We start from the raw sequence: 20,902 nt of genomic DNA, 5'->3' as shown, positions 1-20,902 counted from the left end.
CCCTCATTCTGAAGAACAAGATATAGTCCCAAAGTCATGACCCCAAGGACCCACTACCTTTAATAAGGTCCCACTTTCTATAGTTTTCATTTATTCCTAATTGTCCATTCAAATTATGAATTCAGCAATGAATTAATCCACTTATGATCCAACCATTTCCTAAAAGCCCCTCCTGTGGACATTGCTACATTGGAGACCAAGCCTTCAACACATGATTCTTTGGGGGACATTCCAAATCCAAACCACAGGGTTTCACCCATTATATTTCCTGTGTGTTATTCAGATTAGATATTTTATATTATTCTGTTTTCCAGTTCACTGATTATTTCCTCTGTCTTTTCTAACTACTCTGAAGTTGTACCAATCAATTTAGCTTTTTATTTCATCTATTATATTTCTCTGTTCTAAAATTTTCATTTGATTTTTATTTGTGTCTTCTATCTCTTTGCTGAAGTTGTCCAATTTTTAAAATTTGTTCCACATATGCTTGTAATTGCTTACTAAAGCATTCTTATCATAACAGCTTTGTTGGATAATTCTAATATATCTGTCATCTCAGTACCTATTGACAGTGTTCTTTCATTCAGTTTGAAACCTTCTTGGTTCTTAGTATCATGGATAATTTTTTTTAACTGAAACTCAGACTTTTTGCAGTATATTATTAAACTCTGGATCTTATTTAAACCTTCTATTTTAGCTGACTTTCTGATACTACTTCCTTTGGGTAAGAGGGGCACTACCTTGTCATTTCCAGGTGAAAGTAGGAGTCTACACTGGTCTTTATTGACACCAAATATAATGAGAAAGAAGGGCTCCTCGGGGCTGGGGATGTGGCTCAAGCGGTAGTGCGCTCGCCTGGCATGCGTGCGGCACGGCACGGGTTCGATCCTCAGCACCACATACAAACGAAGATGTTGTGTCCGCCGAGAACTAAAAATAAATATTAAAAAAAAATAATAATTAAAAAAAAAAAAGAAGGGCTCCTCATGCCTACTTGATAGTGAGACAGAGGTTTCCAGTTCCCCAAATAGTCTACATCGACACTGTGGTAAAGGTGGCCTCTATGCCAGTGGGTCATGGGAAAGTTCTGGCTCTTCACGAGGCTTCCTCTCCAACAACCCCAAGCAGAGGGAGAAGGCACCTGTGCTATCAGATGGTGGGAGAAGTCCAGCCTCCTTACATGAGATCCACATTGTTTTAAAAGCCAATTCATTGTACCTCAAGTTCTCTGTTGTTGGTTTTTAAAGAGTTCTGTTTGAAAATTGAAGCATTATAATAAGAGTCATCAATTCAGGACAGTATCATAAATAAGTTCTAAGAAGCCATATAAGTCTACTATTATTTTCTTTATAAAGCCATATACATTTATCATGTTATTTTCCTTCAAAAAACTCCTCAATAGACTCCCATTTCTTAGAAGGTGAATACTGCTAGCAATGGCATGCAAGCTCCTTGATGATCTAGTGCCAACCACCACTCTGATCTCAAATCCGTTTCTCTACATATTCATGACATAGATTCCAGGGAATTATTAGAATTATCCCCAGAATATCATTTCTTAAAATATGTTATCTTACAGTATTTAAATAGATCCAAGAAGCCCTCAATTACAAGATATGCCATTATTTCCTATGAATGACTAAGAAAATCACTGATCATTACTTTTATACAATACTAACAATTTTAAGATGCATCTCAGTTTTAGAAATATTAAAGCATAAAAAAATTTTGGCCTAAAATTTTATGAAATGTGGTAATCATTAAGTGTACAAAAGAATATTTATAAATAACCATTTAAAGAATAACACAGTGAGTTTAATATGACCTACTCACCATCCTACCACACTTTATTCTACTCTCACTTTAAGAGAAAGTGTGACTTAAATTTTTAACCATTCTCCTGCTCTTATTGATTATTTTCAGATATGCTTGTATCTATGCACAGCTTTTTGTTTAACTTTAGCATATTCTGACCTTTACACATGTGTGATTTATTCTGCAATCTGCTCTTTTTGCTCAAAGTAATCTCACTGAGATTGCCCCATGGTGTCACTATAACTCATTCATTATACTGCGGTAATAGTCCACTATGTAGATACCACAATATTTTTACCTATCCTGCTATAATTGCTCGTGTGCTGATGATGAACATTGGGAGGTTTGCTTCTCATGTGCATGGTATTATAAACATGTTGCCACGAACATGCTACTTGTCTGCCAGAGCATGTGTGCTTATGTTTCTCTAGGGACCATATGCGTTAGTACACTTGTTGTGTCTAAACTAGGGTTGAATCTTCACAGTTTTACAAGATAGCAGCAAACTTCTTTCTAAACTGTGTGTAACAATTTGCCCTCCAGCTATAGCATGTGAATATTCCAGCTATGTCACTGGGTTCCATTTTCACTTAGTTCAAAGATATTCAATCTCCTGTACTCTGCAAAACAATGCTCAATCAACTCTCTGAACCATCTCTTCAAGAAAGCACATAACGTGAAAGCTAAAGGTTAAGATTTGGAGCCAGACTGCTCCAGATTGCTGTGAAAATTTGGTTACTTAATACATATAGTGTGCCTAGAAAGGTATCCTTGGACACAATCTGCAGAAAATATTAATTAAGTATTTTTGTTGCTGCTGCTATTGTTTTATTGAATTACTTACAGAATCCTGGAAACACTTAGATTTTAGTGTGCTCTGCTTTGTGCACTTGCACACTTGGCACCCTCATGCTGAAATATCCTTCCCTCCCTCCTCCATCTGAATTTCATTCTTTAGGGTCAATTCTTTATGCCCCACTCAAACCCATGCAGAGTTGATCATCCTTACTCAGGGCTACCCCTGCCTCTTCTATATCACTTATCACATTGCAGCCCAATCACTTGTCTACCTTCTGTCTCCCTTGTTGTAATTTCAATTATTTCACACACATAATCTTTCATTTATATTCCCTATTTCCTAGTTTTAGTAGTCTCTTAACAGATTTTTGATGAATAAGTGCATAAATAGACAAATGAATTAAATATGAATAATTGTAAACATCAGTGAGTACCCACTTACAAATTTTTTTAGCTTTGCTAATTCAACTGGGTTACAAAGAGTTAAAATGTATTTACCATCGTGTTCTCCTATCAGACCCTTATTAAAGGAATTCTACTCTTTTTTAATAGCCTAGGATAGAATAATTTTAAAGCATGACCTTTTTATCTGTGTGCAACCATAACAATTTTTTCTTTAACCAACCTTATAAATTGATCTTTATTCTTCTTTTCCTTCTCTATAAGAATGTCATCCCACAGCACAACTGAAAACAAAAGAAAAAATGCTTGGAGCATTGAAGCACAAAGTTATTTTATGGATCTCCTTCCTCCTTTTTAGTCTTCAAGTTGGTAAAAAGAAAAAAAAAATATGTATATATATAGTACCCTTTGTGCTTTTCTTTTTCTTTCAGATTTTACACTGTAGTTAAATGGTTGGCTGCTAGAATGTTAGTACTTTATGCAAGCAATAAAGTCCACCACTGTTACCAGGAGCATCTTCTACTGCTTCCCTCACACAGATTTGTGGGAACAGCTCTCATTCACACAGATGATTTTTATTCTTAGAATCTTATAATGTGTCAAACCTCCCTCCTTAGTTAGTATCTCTACCAAAATAGTCTCACTTTTGACATTAGTATTGGGCAGTGAGGCCAAACACTTAAAAGTATTATTTCTCCTAAATATGACTAGGACCTTTTATGCTTCTCCATGTGTCACTGAATTGAGTTTATCTAGTGCTAAGAACATGGCACCTAGAATTGAACACAGTACCTAGATGTGGACTGAAAAGTTTATGCATTTCTTGATTTTATAAATATGTTCTACAACCCTTGTTTCTATGCACATATGTATTAATATAGCTTAAGAAATTTTTTTTTAATTTGGGAGAAGGAAGAAGTCATGATATACTAATAGAAACCAAGCATTTTTTACACAAATTTATTTCTATTAAATTTCATCTGTTTACTTTGGGGGCCAGTGTTGCCTATTCAATAATATAAGTCTTTAATTTATATTATTTGACATAACAAAAATTCATTATTCCACTTGGATTTGAGTCACTTGAAAACTTGATGACACAAGTTCTTTAAGGAGATGTCTTGCACACAATATCGTGTGTGCACTCAGAGCTTACCACAGTGTCTGGTAATAATAGGTTTTCAGCGTAAATTGAATGAATTAATTCTTGAGTGAATGGATATTATTTAACATTAAAGTTATTATAGTCCAGGCTCATCTACTTTCTTATGTTTCTTCCTTTTTTTCCCCTATTTCCCTGTCTCATAAAATGATACAAATTATCCTTTCATATTATCCAAATTGTCAGCTTTGGAAGCATTTTAGATTTCAGCTTTTCTCAATCATTTACTAACTTTCCAATCACAGTGTGGATTGCATCAGTTTTGCCCTTTCCAGTCTAATTAGGGATGCTATTCCAATCCTTCATTAAGAAGACTGACATTAATAGCCTTTATTGCTACTGAGACACTTTTCTCATGATATTACAGAGTCCCCATTATGAATTATGTCTTGAATTACTGGAAGTATGCTATTTGCAGAGTATTCCCTTTTCCAGGAAAACCAACACAGTGGTAAATACGTTTGTTCAAACAGCTGCTTTCAACAGCAGGAATCGCACATGCCAACACAACAGTGAGCTGCCAACAATCCTCTGATAGTGTTCTGAATTCAGGGAGGAATTCAAGGGAATTGTATGTAAATACCCTAAATGTGTATGTCTGTTTATCTATGTGCACGCCAAATGTCAGATATATTCCACATTCATTAACTAAGAGCCAATTGGGCCAGGCACTGTACTGTTGGCAAATATGAATGAGACAATTCCTGTCTGAAATTCAGAATCTTAGAAGAAAGACAGATATATGGAAAAAATCCTAAATGAGTTATATGTAGTGATGCAAATAGGCTCAAAGCATAATAAGAAAGGTTGTCCAAGTACTGGGAATTTAGTGATAACATTTTAGAAAAAGGAAAAAGAATGATGAGATAGTTAGATAGATAGATAGATAGATAGATAGACAGACAGACAGATAGATAGATAGATAGATAGATATGGTATTGGGTACTGAATCCAGGAATATTTTGGCATTGTATCCCCAGCACTTTGTTTAAATTTATTTGGATTTTGATATGGGGGTTTCACTAAATTGTCAAGGAGGGATTCAAATGTATTATCCTTCTGCCTCAGCCTCCTGAATTTCTGAGATTACAGGCATGTGCCACCTGACTATCATGTTCTTCTATGTCTGTCTGAAAATAATATATTCATATCCCTTTAAATGTAATAGGACATATATGAATAACTAATGCTACAAAATTCATGGTGAATACAAAAGTAATGTTTTCAGCAAGGAAACAATTGCAAAAATAGAATTAACAACTTCAAGCCAGGAAGAGGAACAGTAAACTATACCACTTTTACTCCAAACATAGCAATGATAGCTTCATATGGAAAGATGAAGCCAAAAAGACAGAGCTGGAACAAGATAAACATCTCTGTTTTAACCTGGCCTCCCAACAATGCCAGGACAAAGGCTTACTACTTTGTTAAGTGATAAAATCCCATGGAGCAGAAATACATAAAAAAGAGGAAGGAGGCAGGTAAAGGGAAAATCCAGTTTGAGGTATTAGGCATGACTGATAGATCATTTCCTAAGATAACTGAGATGTCAGATGGAAGACTTCCCAATCCACAGAGGAAAGAAGGCTCTCACCTCGCCGTAGTTAAAGCCTTACTGCATAGCCCTTTTGCTTCTCTCATGCCCACTCACACATACTTCTAGGTTGTGCCTGCTTACGACCATATCAATACCTGCCTGTCTTCAACAAGGAATTGTGACACAGGAGGTGAGACAGTGCCTGGATCTGCTATCTGGTTGCAAGTGTGTGAAGGTTGTTGACTTCTCCAAAGACAGTTGGTCAACAAAGCAGTGGCTGTGGCTAAAATGGATTACCAAAGGTTCCACAGATAAGTTGTGATGACAAGATCTAAAGTGTCTGAAATACCTAAGAGGTGTCTGATATCATTTCTGTGGATGTGAAATGCAAAGAAGTAAACAGAACTAAAGCTACTGTCTACTGGGCTTGAATCTAGAAGCAGCGACCTCCATCGACCTCCATCATATGTGATAATGACAAACAGAAAATGCAAGATAGTGCTTAGCCCTAAAGAAAGAGAAAGAGAAGGAAACAGGATGGGGAAGTAGTAAACAGGGACACAACAGTGACCATAATGTCTTATTTCTTAAATAAAAAAACTCTGAGAAAAAATGAAGAAATACTGTAATTTTTTAAAATTAAATGTTGGGTATATTGAGTGCTGTTATATGTTATATTATTCTGTTTAACTTTTTGTATGTCTAAAGGATAGCCTAATAAACAAAATTCACAAAATTAAAATACATGTGCATATTGAAATGGTGCTGGTCACTTTAACAGTACTAATTATTTCCATGTAGAATGTGACATAGATATGTGTATCCTAGTGTTATGTCTCAGCACATGATATTTTCTTTAGTTTATTTTTGTGAAAAATCAATATGATTTCAGGAATTATTTCTTGTCACAAAAAAATACCAAGAGCAGGAGATTTTGTTGTGAAATATGTATAACTCAAGTGAATTTTTAAGACATCATTAAAGAAATTTAAAGAGTGGCTTGTATAGATCCTATTGCCCAGTCCCTCTTTTTTGTCCAGTACAGAAACAACATGAGAACTCAGAACACCATTTCCAATTATTTTCTGCCTTCATATCTCTCCAAGGGTGTTTTGAAGTCATTCTCTTTAGAAGACTAAAGAAGTAGAAATAGAGGTGTAAGATGACCCTTCCAATATTGTTCTTTTATTTTCATGTTTTAGTATTCTAAATCTATGGAGACTCAGTTTTCCCTTTCATCCTCAACTGTGCACCTAAAAAGGAGGCTTTGCTTACCAACTAAAGAGCAATTAAATGTCTGGACATTTCTGCAGAACAGAACTCATTGCACATGGTGACCATTTAATCTGTCCAATCTCCTTTTGACAGCCCAAATCTGATTACTTTTCTCAGTAGAATACTCATCAGACCTCCTTGAGCTCTGGACAAATCAATCTCCCTGATTTCTTCAGACTTTCACAGCTAATCCTCGACCAGGTCTGCAGCAATACTTTTAAGCCTCTTTGACAACATGGAAGAAAAAGAACTGTAAATATAATTAGTGACTCCTTCCTACATTTTCTACAAAACATTTCCTGCCCTGGAGGATTGTATGCTAGGAGCAAGCAAAGGAAGAGGGAGGAATGGAAAAGGGAGAAAACAGGTACAATAGATGAAAATGATAAGGCCCATTACAGTGACTTTCAAGTTCTTTACAAACCAGTGGCATACCTAGAGTATTTAGCACACAGAGCTGGTGGCTTTTCAACAGTCTTCTACTCAATACAACAAAATTATCTCCAGCAATAATCATGAAATGGAATGAGCAATAGCTAGAAAAGATATAAAGACAGTGAATATTCTCTTTTATTAAATTTTGTGTATGATAGAATCTGGCCAGTTTCTTTTAAAAAGTGAATTTTAGTAAATGCAAACCATTCACATCTCCCAAATCATACTGATGCAATGTTTTATTTCCTTGATTGGTTCTTTAGTTCTAAAGAAATTACAAAATAAAAAGGAGAGTAACTTATAATTTTTAAAGATGTTTTTTGAATGTAAGACAACATCAATGTAAGAAGTATGAAACAAAAAAATCACATTTCATGGTCCCTGTTTTACTATTTGCACTGTAAACACAAATCCAAGTCTTCAGATAGGATGACAAAATTGAGATCACTCCAGTGCTAATTCATTGTCCTTACACTTGCTGTGCCATCACTGTTTATCTTGAATGTGTTGCTTAAACGCAGGAATACATGTTATTTATAGAGGTTGGAGACAAGCTATGCCTTGTGCAAGACAGAAGAATAACGACCCTTTACAAGCAAACGTTGGAAACAAGAAATGTCACTGATTTCACATATCAGAGGCCAATAGGATAAATGGAAATATTCTTTGTAGAATACAATGCAGAATACAATCTTTATTAAAGAATAAGTTTTAAAGATGTAATAATTTGAAGTTCAGAACCTAGACCTAAGAAAGACTTTGTTCAGGAAAAGTAATTGTTTAGAGTTGCCTATACCTGTTGATAATTTTTAATAATCAATTTTCAGCTAGTTTGTTATCATTTTTAACTTTTCTATAGATAATGCACTCCAGTATTGCCGGTCTTCGGTAGTTTCCACTGTTCTGCCTCCATTGCAAGTGAGTAAATATCTTGACAGATTTTTTTTTTAATTTTATTTCATTTCTTCTTAATAACAGAAAAAAATTAATGCTTCAATAGAGATGAGATACCAAAGCCTATTCCTTGATCTAACCATCTTAACAAGTTTAAGGCACACTAAAGGCACAATAAAGGCAAATACACCAGCTTGGATTTCTGAACAAATAACTCATATTAATATTAAATATACTATTTTGTCTGTCTACATTACTTATTTTCTTCAAAATTCTTCAATAAGTGTCTTACTTTTAATAATATTACTCAAATAAAAATATGATTATAAATAAAACACACTCAATCTTAAATCTCTATTTGGTTTAATCCATACTCTCTCTTTCTAACCAATCTCCTTTCAGATTTTGAGGAATATGGAGATGCTCCTAGGGTCCTAGCTACTTACAAAATCCACATTGCTCATTGTGGACAAAGGACCAAAAGTCCTTCCTTGTTATAATTTATATCATTATTTTTGTCTTATTAATAGACATGCAAATGTGTTCAAATTAAGATATCCTTAGTGAATGCAAATATTAACTGGTTATAGGAAAACCTCTATAGGACTCTCATCACACACACACACACACACACACACACACAAAATATTTTTAAGTTTGCTGGCCTCAGGAACATTCTGGAAATAATTAACTCCCTGGGGTAGAAAAGAATCAGACTGGTACAGAGATTGGATATTTAGAAGAATACTCAAAAGATCTATCTATACTTTTATCTCAGGCGTACCATTTACAATAGCAACTCTCAACTTGGATGTGCAATGAAATCATCTAGGAACCTTTAAAAATTACTGATGCCTATATTTTCCCCCGAGATATTCTGGTTTAATTAGCCCAATGTACAGATTGGCCAGAGAAAAGTTTTAAATATCTCCTCACCCTGACTCTTATGCGCTGCAAATGTTAAGATCCACCACTTTTAAAACTTACTTCTGTGTCCTTACTCTTAAGCTAAAGCCTAAAAAAATTTCTGTTTTGGAGGGATTTAGACTTTTTTTTTTAAGTCAGTGTTTTATTTCAAACCCACAAATTTTATATAGGTTACATTATTTAGAAGTAATTAAAAGAGTTATTTTGATTGACAGGAAACCACCCCTGCCAGCAATTCTGTATATTATATATGTAGAGGAGAAATTTCCACCTAGGCAGATTTGGGCTTGAATTATAACTGTGATGGCCATTGTGGTGCATGGCTTGGATCACCCTTCAAAAAATCTGCTCATAAGATCACCGTTGATCAGCACCCTTCTGCTGCCCCACATTTGGCTCCAGCTTATAAGTCTCTACTTCCCTAGGGGCTGTACCTAACCAATGAGTCAGCATAGCAGGGGTATTAGAACTCGCCAGTGATATGGTGTGTGTGCTGAGTGATCCCCAAAGAAAGGGTCCATTGTGGTTAAAGGCTTGGTCCCAAGGATAGTGCTATTGGGAGGTGGCAGAACCTTTGACAAGTAGGGCCTAGTAGGAGGACCTTAGGTGACTGTAGGTATTCATTTAGAAAGAAATATGGGACTTCAGTGTCTGTCTCTGTCTCTCTCTCTCTCTTTCTCTCTCTCTCTCTCTCTCTCTCTCTCTCTCTCTCTCTCTCTCTCTCACACACACACACACACACACACACACACACACTCCTATCCTGATATGCTACTATCTATTGCCCTCACCAGAAGGGGTCACCCAATTTGGACTTTGAACCTCCTAAACTGTGAGCTAATTAATAATTAAGTGTTTTCTTTTTATAAGTTAGTTGCTTAGTGTTTTGTAATGACATAAAGGTGACTAGTGCAGTTGTACTCCTCCAATAAGGTTCTTTTGCTTAGAAATTCCCAAGACACCCTGAATGAGACTTTCTCAGAACTCTGTGTGGTCTAAGGTTCTTCCAACCAAGTCCTCCTTCCTTCTGTCTCCTTTCCCATATTTCAATCCACATCCCTCCCCCTTTATCTTTCATAGGCATTTTCCTCAACATTCCTCTGGTGAATCTAATCTTATCCTCCTGTTCACTTATCAGAGGAACCAAATTGACACATGACTTTAATGTCACCTGAGATTGTAACAGATAATGAACTTCCATAAGCTTTAGTTTTTTCATCTGTTAAAATAAAAAGAATAAAAATTATAGGGGATATTGTGAGAATTGAATAAGTTATCAGTGAACATAGTAGTCCACTTCCTAGCACTCAGAAAAGAAGTTAATAGACACCAATATTCCTTCTCAACTTTTCTAAACAAGTAAATTTTTCTTGCATCATTGAGCATATTTTTCTATAATTTAGATTTTATGTATTGTGGTTATTCATAGAATAGGGCACACAATGGGATAAGGGTTTCTAAAGACAAAATGCAACAATAAATATCAGAGTAAAGGCATATTATCATATATGGGATATTATTCACTTGCCTTAAGACAAGTACACAAAACAAAATTATTATGGAAAATATATTTTGCTTATGTATATCTCATGCGAGATACACACACACACACACACACATACACACACACACACACACACACATTTGTTGAATTTATATGTGGTACCTTTTGTCTCCTAAATGTTCTTCAAATTTAGAGCATACAAAAGCAAGGATGCATGACTGCCATCAATTAACATATCTGAACCTAGAGAAAGACCACTGCAGGTTTCTGCCCAGCTTCAAAAGTGTATATCTTCAAGAAATCTTTCATAGTTCATGCAAATGCAGAGAGGATTGTTGCCCACCAAAACTTGCCAGCAAAACTTACAAATAAACAAACAGCACTATCAAAAAAGTTGGTGGGGAAGGAAGAGGGGAAATAGAGAATTGTATTACCTATTGCTCCAAACTATAATATAAAAAACTGAATTTAAAATTTAGTCAGTTCTGCTTTAATGCAAACATCTGCATTCCTCAAAATTATTGTTCTATGTAATATCACACAATAAAAATTACAGAGCTTAGGAGAAAATGGGGTTAGTGTCACAATACTCAAAAGAATTTCAGCCATACCACTATATGTACACACATACATATCCACACCAGGAATATATAACAGTTCTTTAGGTGGTAGATTTTAGGTGGTTCTAATTGTTGTAGTTTCTTTGTAATTTCTTACTTTTTTGTTTTAAAATTATAGAGCTCATTAATTTTTTATAACCCATTAAATCATTCACCAACTATTTATAATCTCCCTGATCCAGAAATTGGATTTATATGCGGACTATAAAATTTGAGTACAGATCCTCTTGTTTAACCCTCGTTTAACACTCTTTTCATATTAACCACCTCAACATTTCTAGTTGTTTTCTTTCTGCATTTGATAATATATATAAATTTTATTTTTTTACACATATTCATAAATTTTTGAACATGAAGTTGATTATACTGTGCCATCTATGACTTCCTTTTTGTAATTTAATAATATAACCAGGAAATTATGCCGAGTCACTTTGTCTAAAGATCCTTCATTTAAAAAAGAAAAACAGTCAAAAAATATGCTAGTGCAGTTTATACACATGAAATGGTTATGAAATACACAAATACCACAATAAATATGGCATTGCATATTGAAAAAGAACTGAATTTGAAGAAGGCTTTCAGCTTAGGAGCTATGAAATAGTGGAAAAAGGATTATCTGAAAGTTCTAATGCCTGATGTAGGTGGGTGTGGCTCACAACACGGGGTGAGATGTCCAAACAGGTAGATATTTGAGATGTATGTATGCTTATGAATTGCTATGCAGCTGGGTTTGGCTGGCTGCAGTTTACTGAACTTACTTACAGATTCTCTCAAATTTGTGTCATGTTCAAATATCATTTGGGTTAGAACAATTCATGTTTTACTATATAGGAATCGAGTGACTATAAGTCTCATTAGGAATTTTTTTTCATTGAGAGGAAGCACTTTACTAAGACTTAAGAGAATACATCACTGAACCAAACATTTGAATATCATGACGACATAACAAGTTGTTAGTTAATTCTCTAGATAAATGTGTGTACACTAAATTTATATCGAAGTAGATGGACAGAAAAAATGGTTCTGTTTTTGAAATGGTGATTTAATGTTTCTTTTTTAAATTAATAATTACCTATCAAATAATTTCTTAATATTATAGTCAAGGAAAACCAACAGGTAAATTAACTTCTCTTTGGTTCCAAAACATATGTATATTTTTTTCATATGTAGAGTTCATGTTGTAAGACTTTTTCTATGGCCAAGCTTTCAACTTGATCAGGGTCTCATGCCTCAGCAGGGTACATTTCATATGAAACTAGTTACCTCCTGGCTTCTAACACTAATCCTTAAGAGAACCAAACCAACTTCTGGTCCCATTTGAACATTCATTAAGTTGGTGAACGTAGTCTGAGGTTTAGAAAGATCATTCAACACTCCACAGGCTCAATTTCGTTCAGAAAGAATAGAACACAGCTTTAAAGTTCCTACCAAAGGCTTCTGATAGAAAATTGTGGACTTGGAATTGCAGTCCATTTGCACAGAATGTAACAGCTAAAGCTTTACCTTCACATGGTATTTTACAAGTTTGCCAAGTGCTTTCACAGCTACCTAATTTAACGTAATTACATGTCCCTTATCATTGTGTGCTGCAAATCATTTTCCTATTCATTCAGGGTTGCCCCCTCCCACCCATATTATTTTAAATTTTTCTGGCCTACCTTTAGAAAATGAGACTTACCCAAGCATTTCCAGGTTTTACATGGTGAGGGTGAAGAGATCTGTCACAGTTAATGTATGTAAAGACATGGGGAAAATTTGGCAGCAGTATTAAAATTGCTGATCCATGAGTTGAGCTATTTGACTGGCGAGCTCCTTGGTTACTTAGAAAATATAAGTCTCTTGTGTTCATTTGTTCAGTTTTTTGTTTTTTGGTTTTTTTTTTCATTCTGGAGAATGAAACTGGTTCAAAGGAGACCACAGGGGGGAAATCTAATCAAGTCTTAAAAGGGAGACTAGAACTTTAGTCCTCTGCTTTCCATGAGAACAGATCTGTCCTAAATACTTCTAGCTCCTTGTGCACAAAAATGGAGTGCATTATCTGACTGGGAGTTTCAGAGCTGAATATGAGTACAGCAGTACTTTCTGCCCTCCTTGTTCTCAAGACCCAGGTAACTATAGAGTGTGATGCTCAGTTCTGTTATTGTAAGAAAAATTGAGAACAGTCTCTGCTTTTGCCTACAATCTATTTTTAATTCTAATTTGTTAAGTATGACAGCAGAATGCATTACAATTCATATTACACATATAGAGCACAATTTTTCATATCTCTGGTTGTACACAAAGTAGAGTCATCCTATTCAAGTCTTCATACATGTACTTAGGGTAATGATGTCCATCTCATTCCACCTTTCTATCTCTTTCCTACCCCCATGCCCCCTATCTTGCCTTCCCTCCCCTCTGCCCTATCTAAAGTTCATCTAATCATCCCATGCTCCCCCAACCCCGTTATGAATCAGCATCTTATATCAGAGAAAACACTCGGCATTTGGGTTTTTTGGGGATTGGCTAACTGCACTTATCATTATATTCTCCAACTCCATCCATTTACCTTTGCCTACAATCTTGAAGTTCAATTCAAAGAAGTATTAGAATATGGTGCCTTGAACCAGAAAAATTGAGAAATAGACATGGAGTGCGATTTGGGTGGTAAAAATAACATTGCATACTAAGACTGGGTGAGGTCAGAGGGTGTCTGTTGTTGACTTTGGTGATTTGTAGGTGGTTACAAGGCACCTTGCAACTGCCATTTCACAGTTGTGTGGTGTGCTTATAACTAATGCAGCCTAAGCAGCAGCTTTAGACCTTGGGTTTTAAAGGAATAGGTTACTAGAGGGTTTTAAATTTGGTGGAGGCTGCAGTTTAGGTGGCTGGTCCACAGGTCTGTGACTATTTGTATGCAGGGAGAGGCTGATTTTCTACACACTGAGGTTCATAGGACTTAAATAAAGTCACATGGGCTCCAGAGACCCTCAGAAGCAGGCAGATACAGTACAAACACAGACTTCCCACTCTCCACTCTTACAAACAATAGGTGAAAGAATTTTCATTGCTTTTAGTATGTTTCTGAACTGTGAATGTAGGAACTATATTTAAAGTATACAAGCATTCAAGTCCAAAACATATTTTAAAACACACATGTGTGAGGTTCTAGCTATAACTGTTTTGTGTCAGATATATTGTCTTGAAGAACACAGGAAAATACCCATTCTCAGCGAATCTCCTGATGACAACAAGCTTCAAGAAATAGCAAAAGGCAGTACAAGTTCAGAAATCTGCTGAGGGTCTTTCTCCAGCTGGACTGGATGTGATCTGGAGAAAGAGGTCCTAGAGCTAAGTTGTTTCATAGCAAAAACAATGGATCCACCACCATACTATGGCAGAGGAGAAATTGGAAGACATGTCACTAGACAGAACCCACATTAAATCACATCAGGATGCCCAAAACACATGGCCCAGTGGTTTGCCAAATATGCAGAAATGCTTGCAAATTCCTAAGCTTGACCAGCATGACTCAGCTATTCCATTTTAGAAGAGTCCATGTGCATAAATAGATTTTCCCCCAAGATCTGGTAATTACTTAGTGCTAAAGGGAATATCCTTAAAGGGGGCTTCTTCCAATTGAATTCAAGCTCTCAAGTTGTAAATTCTGAAAAATTGGCATGGATTGAGTAGGATCTCAATCAGACTTACAATCAACACTGTCCACCCTATTCTTAGATGTCAATGAATCTCTTCTAGAAGTCCTGACATCATTGATGCCAGGTTAGAGAACACAGTTTCCCCCGTCAAAACTGTTCTCAGGGCTGGGGATTAGCTGTTTTCTAATTTGGGTGGAATAAGGGCCCATGCCATAATAATCCTGTAAATCCCTTTTTGAAAACGAATCACATTAGAAATTTGGCATTGAATTAATGCAGTTTCTGAAGCTGTGTGGGAACTACACCCATTCTGTGAGAAATAGTCCAGGCTGCAGCTGCCCAAGGAAACTCATTTTCTCCAATAACGGAGAACTCCTTACTGACAACTAATCAGAATAAGCAATTGGAAGGAATGATTTTTTTCCCACTAATTTTCATTGAAATCACAAAGGTGAAACAATTTGAGTCTGGGGTTTTATTCACTTGAACTATAACATTCAAAATAACTTCAGCTAGCAATTTAATGTTTGTGGAGGAATTTAATAATGGGCATAGATTTATATGTAAATTCAGAAATTCCAGTTTTTGTCATGTTATTATTGGAATAGCTTCATGGGTTCATTTAATATCATTGCAAATCCTCTAATAAGTTTGGACAATGAAGTTGGATAAAATTCGGGTTGAGAATATAAAGGGGAGAGAATTTTCAGCTTTATTATAGATTGACTTTTTACACATGTCTAGGAGAAAAGGATTTCTCTCTCAACAGTGGTACTAGGCAGATCCACTCAAAATCAGACATTGGTGGTAGGACAATAACCTCAGGATGATGAAAAAGTCTGCTTTGATAGACTGCAGATTTGACCTCTGAGACAACAGCAGCAATCCGCTTTCCACAGACTTGATGGTTAGGCTCAATTAGGTAAAAAATCTCAAGATTTCTGGAGGCTGGGGTTTGTGATAATTCTTTACCGCCCTTGAATTTTCTCTAATGGAGTTTTCCCAAAGTTTTTCATCTTAGAAAGTGAATCTGTTACTGGACTAATGTGTATGGGAAAAGAAATAGGTAAGTGTAGCTCAGCCCTTTCTCCCTACATTCCTGAGGGAGCCAGCTGCCTTTAGAATGAATTTAGGTTCAACAGGATCAGTCTCCTACCAAGAAGGTTCCAAGTAGACTCTGGAAGATCCTGTTGTTTGGTGTTAGGATCCCATTATTGTCCCATACTTAGGTTCATTCTCCAATATTAGTCTCATTAATCATAAAGGATAAAGGTGATATTTGATCTCTTTGCTCTCCATCTATTTTCCCATAAAGATGATAGATAGATAGATAGATAGATAGATAGATAGATAGATAGATAGATAAAATTGAAGTTGTGTATGTGTGTATGAGAGAGAGAAAGAGAGAGAGAGAGATCAAGGCAGGCAAACCAAGGCTGTCATTTTTGGGGCTTGCTTAAGGATATATAAGGTAAAAGAGGAAGACTCTCTAATGATAATAGTCCAGTAAGGTAATAAAGGGAAGTCTAGATCCAGGGTTTGAGAGTTATAGAACTACACCAAAAGAAGCCCCAGAAAAACCTTGCTTCCCTCAAGTTTCCAAATGAAAAAGTATAAGCAGAAAATAAGTCCAGGGTTTCCAATTTCACATTCGCTCAGGTATATGTTTATAAACTTGAGAGATTAACAATATAATATGTCTTGAAGTTTATGGAAAAAAATCAAAAGCAGAAGCACAGATGCAGGTGTTGGCAGTGGTGATCTGTACAATGCCTAGGAAGGTGAACCACCTTTCCCTATCTCCCTCATCACCACAACTTCAGCATCTGTTCTCGGGATGAAACATTCAATATGGTCACTTACAAACTCACAATGGACAGAATGAGAAGTGAGAAGGCTGAAGAAAATAAAGAACAGGAAATTAAGCAGGGAATTTTCCCAGTACCAACCAATTAACCTCATAAAGCTCATTTTGATGGCCACACTGACAGAGACCCTGGCAACATTTTTATGGGCTTCTACAGTTAAGGGCACTCTTTCTGTATGTCTCTGATGTAAGCAAACAGGTGCCATTCTTTCCTATAAAACAAAAAAAACCAAAAAATCTAAAGCTTAGTCATATCCTTAAGGACATATAAGGTTTAGCCAAAGGAAAGCCACTGGCCACAACAAGGAATGGCAGAAAGAACCAGAGTGATAAAGCACCACCTTCACCTTTCCTATAATTAAATGTTCTTTTCTATAGTCCATGCTTTCATACTGTTGGAAAATTAAAATAGCTATTTTCTCCATGAAAACTCAGCCCAGACATTATAACTCCCTTTCTGATCCATTGTATGGACCAATTCATCCAACTGAGTAGAAGAGGATAAATTTGACTTTCCTTGCTCCCTTAATATTAACAAGGAGAAATCTCAACTCCATTTTATTTCTCTCCTCAAGTGAACTTAAGTAAAATAATAATAATAATAATAATAATAATAATAATAATAATAATCTATATTAATGAAAAAGATGTATAGAAAAAAAATTTTCAAATTTTAGTGCTACTCAACTACAACTAGAATCAAATTATCTGAACAGGAGTTGAAATATGGAATTGAATAGTATCAGGATATTCTGGCCCCTGCACCTCTCCCACCAAATAGCTTTCTAACTTAAACAGCAGTTTGAAAAGATAAACATGCAAACAAATCAAAGACGGTGGATTAACACTAAAAATTAAAGTAGGCTAAGAGGAGAATGAAAAGGTTCTCTCTGACTGACATGATCTCTTAAAGTTGTAATCAAGCATATTTGAGCATGTGGAGTGTGATACACACACACACACACACACACACACACACACACAGAAGCCATTGCCATGAGCACATTCTAGTTTAATCACCATGTCCACTCCAGACTGTTGATTAGTTCCCTTGGCTATGAAGAACTCAAAGGACTTGAACCTTGGACTCTTCCAGTTAAATTTTGTCTGAAACTTTTTAATCATTTTTTTATTAATGCAAAACAAAGTAGAAACACTTTACCCAAACTCTAATATTTAGGAACTAATATGAAGTGGGAGGAAAAATCCCCCTGGAAGCTAACTTGTCTCTCAGGATCAAAAAATGAGACCCTCACTTTTTGTATAGTATGCATTTATTGGAAATCTAGATTTTTTTGTAAGTGTCCCTTATATTTCTTTCTCTCACCCAACTATTGACAATCTTCTTCCAGCTCTATCATTACCTAGAGGTCAGCTGAAAAGACAATAGTTAATCTGCAGAAATCTTTTGACAAAACCCATGCTGTCTATGTTTCATCCTTAGGTAAGTGGCTCCACCAAGACACACTTGCCATTGAATAGAAGCTTCACACTACAGGCTGGTTTTCATAATTAATGCCGACACTTAATAAAACCTCTTGTTGGAATAATTTGCTTTAAATCCAGAGTAACAAAAAAACGAAGGTCACCTACTTAATTTATCTGTACCTCACCACCTGAATATATTGGTGACCTTTGGATCATTGAAATATCATCTTTCAGAGGACAATAATAATGCAAGAAGATCTTCCTTATACCAAACCTTATAGTAAAGACTACCAAAGACAGCATAAAATCATTATCCCAAACTTAAAACAACAGCTATCTAGTAAAAACACAGCACACACACTGAAACCAGCTTATCTCTCATAAGAAAGTCATACAGCCTCACAATTTTGTTTGGTAACAAATAGTCTCAGCTTTTCCCTTACAGAATTGATAGAAATATTTACTGAAAGACAAGACTAGGATTTTATCTGAATCAACTTTTGTGGCTTACCTAAACTATTGCTATTTACTTCCAACACAAACAATAAATGAGTAAATTGTACCCAGATACTCACAGTGGAGATCTCGGTTCTAGCCCCTGACAACAGACGTCGCGGCTGCAGACTGAACGCTACTGTAAGAAGGCACTTTTATTTTCCTTACAAAGTAGCGCCCTCTAGTGGCTTTTCAGAAATTATTAAGGCATGCACGCCAAGTATGTGACATAATTTGTTTACTATCAAGTAACACAGTGTCAAAATGCTCAGATGAGATCAAAAGCTTGTTCTGGGCCCTTCAGAAAGCATATTCCAACCTCTTTCCATGCTTCTCTAGGGGAAAGATATTTAGAATAGAAAAAAAGATATTTAGAACAGTTCCTATTTCACATCTATAAGGGGCCTGTGATTAAAATATACCTTTCCCTGGCAATACTCTATTATTTTCCAATGATGATGATGATGATTCTAGCATCATCACTGCTATTAATGTTAATAGAAAAGTTGTCATTCACTATACACCAGCTTTGTATTCATGTTCTGCCAGTTTCACTCCATTTAAAACTCACTATGAGTATATAATAACCTAAGCTTGATCCTCATCTTCTTTTATCAAATGAAATAGTTAGTAGAGGCCCATATGTATAATGTAAGTTGTCTGAGTTCAATTGCTTAAGAGGAGATGAAGAAAGACTGAGAGTCAAATCTATCTTTATGTATTTTGCAAGAACTCTCAGTTTTGATTTCGACAAGCAAGAATTTTCAGTACTTTTTAAAAAAATATTTACATTTTTAGTTGTAGTTTGACACAATACCTTTATTTCACTTATTTATTTTTATGTGGTGCTGAGGATCGAACCCAGGGTCTCGTGCGTGCAAGGCGAGCACTCTACCGCTGAGTCACAACCCCAGCCCCTTCAGTACTTTTTGCAAGAATCCAGCCTCTAAAGCATTAGGCAGAATTTTCAGCCTACATTTTACTAGATTCTAATCATGAGAATGTGAGTGGAAGCATGGATACCACTTGCATGCACTGTCCATGAAAATCCTCCCTTTTGTAGTCTTCCATATTCCTTTGCCCTCAGGGACAGTGGATTGGAGATGGTCCACAGTTAACCTGGGAAACCATGTGTTACAGATAACAGAACCACAAGACAGAAGGAAGGTGCCTGGCCCCTAGTCACAGTTTTGAGGAAATGCAGCTGACAATTAGGAACATCTGTTTTACCATTTAGGTGAAGTGTGAAATTGACTTCCATAAATTTTGAATCATACAGTTTTGCATTTCTTGGTTACAGCAGCAAGAATTCCATCTTCATTAATGGCATCACAGAAAATGTAACAAGTTTAAAACAGGTTTATCTCCATTTAACATAGTTTAAAACCAAGGTTCAGATAGTTAAATAACTATCCTAACTATGCACAACCATAGAATTCAAACTGAATCCAACTCAGATCTCTTCAAAACACATGCTTTTTCCTCTGATTTATAGTAACAGCCCATCACTTTGTCTCTAAATAGTGACAAAACTAGCATGTTCCTTTGTACCAGTTCACTTAGTTATGCTGTAGTAACAAATGACTCCAAAATCTGAGTTTTTCATGGTGATATTTACTTTTCATGCACATGTGTATGTTCACCTCAGTTCACAGTGAATGTCTCCCTCATCCTGCGCCTGAACTGAAGGAGCAGCCCTTATTTCCATCAGATGTCATAGAAAGAATAATGGTGGTACTGCATGATAGTTATGAAAGCTTCCATCAGGAAGTAGTCTGTGTTGCTTCCACTCATGTTCCATTGGCCCAGCAAGTCATTTAACCATATCTGCTATCAATGGGATTGGGAAATAGAATCCTCTTACATAGAAGTGGGAAAACAATTGAGAAAAAGAACACATTCAACCATGCCCTCACTTCCCTTCTAATTACACTGTAAAGTTTCCACTCACACGATCATACCCAAGTACAATGTAGGCTAAAGATGCAGTCTGTGCTTAAGAGGCAAAGGAAACAGATTTGGTACAGTTAACAGTCTCTGCCATTGTGACATATATAGAGGACACAGACTACTAACTAGAATCTAGCAGATGCTTTATGAATCTT

At 35.9% G+C, this 20,902-nt stretch overlaps 1 protein-coding gene across 33 annotated transcripts in view; it reads right to left on the bottom strand.

The window, feature by feature from the left end:
• LOC120892322 (uncharacterized) overlaps positions 1–20,902 on the bottom strand; it is a 207,817-nt gene that overhangs the window by 100,936 nt on the left and 85,979 nt on the right. For 12 of the 33 annotated variants that reach the window (XR_013425873.1, XR_013425878.1, XM_078021542.1 and 9 more), the window contains 2 exons: positions 3,239–3,299; positions 741–930 (listed from right to left, as the gene is read on the bottom strand). The exons of 13 other annotated variants lie outside the window; for them this stretch is intronic. Coding sequence is in view for 10 of the 20 variants with exons in the window: in XM_078021542.1 (XP_077877668.1) it covers positions 741–930; positions 3,239–3,299 (251 nt within the window). In the remaining 10 variants the exon portion in view is untranslated. Of the gene's footprint in view, positions 1–740; positions 931–3,238; positions 3,300–18,877; positions 18,956–20,902 lie in introns of those variants that run through there. 8 more of the 33 variants (XR_013425881.1, XR_013425875.1, XR_013425885.1 and 5 more) reach the window with 6 other exon arrangements.

Source organism: Ictidomys tridecemlineatus, chromosome 9 (assembly GCF_052094955.1).
Source record: "Ictidomys tridecemlineatus isolate mIctTri1 chromosome 9, mIctTri1.hap1, whole genome shotgun sequence".
NCBI classification, from domain to species: domain Eukaryota; kingdom Metazoa; phylum Chordata; class Mammalia; order Rodentia; family Sciuridae; genus Ictidomys; species Ictidomys tridecemlineatus.
Note: the sequence above shows the minus strand (reverse complement) of the source record. Positions and strands in the feature narration are given on the sequence as shown.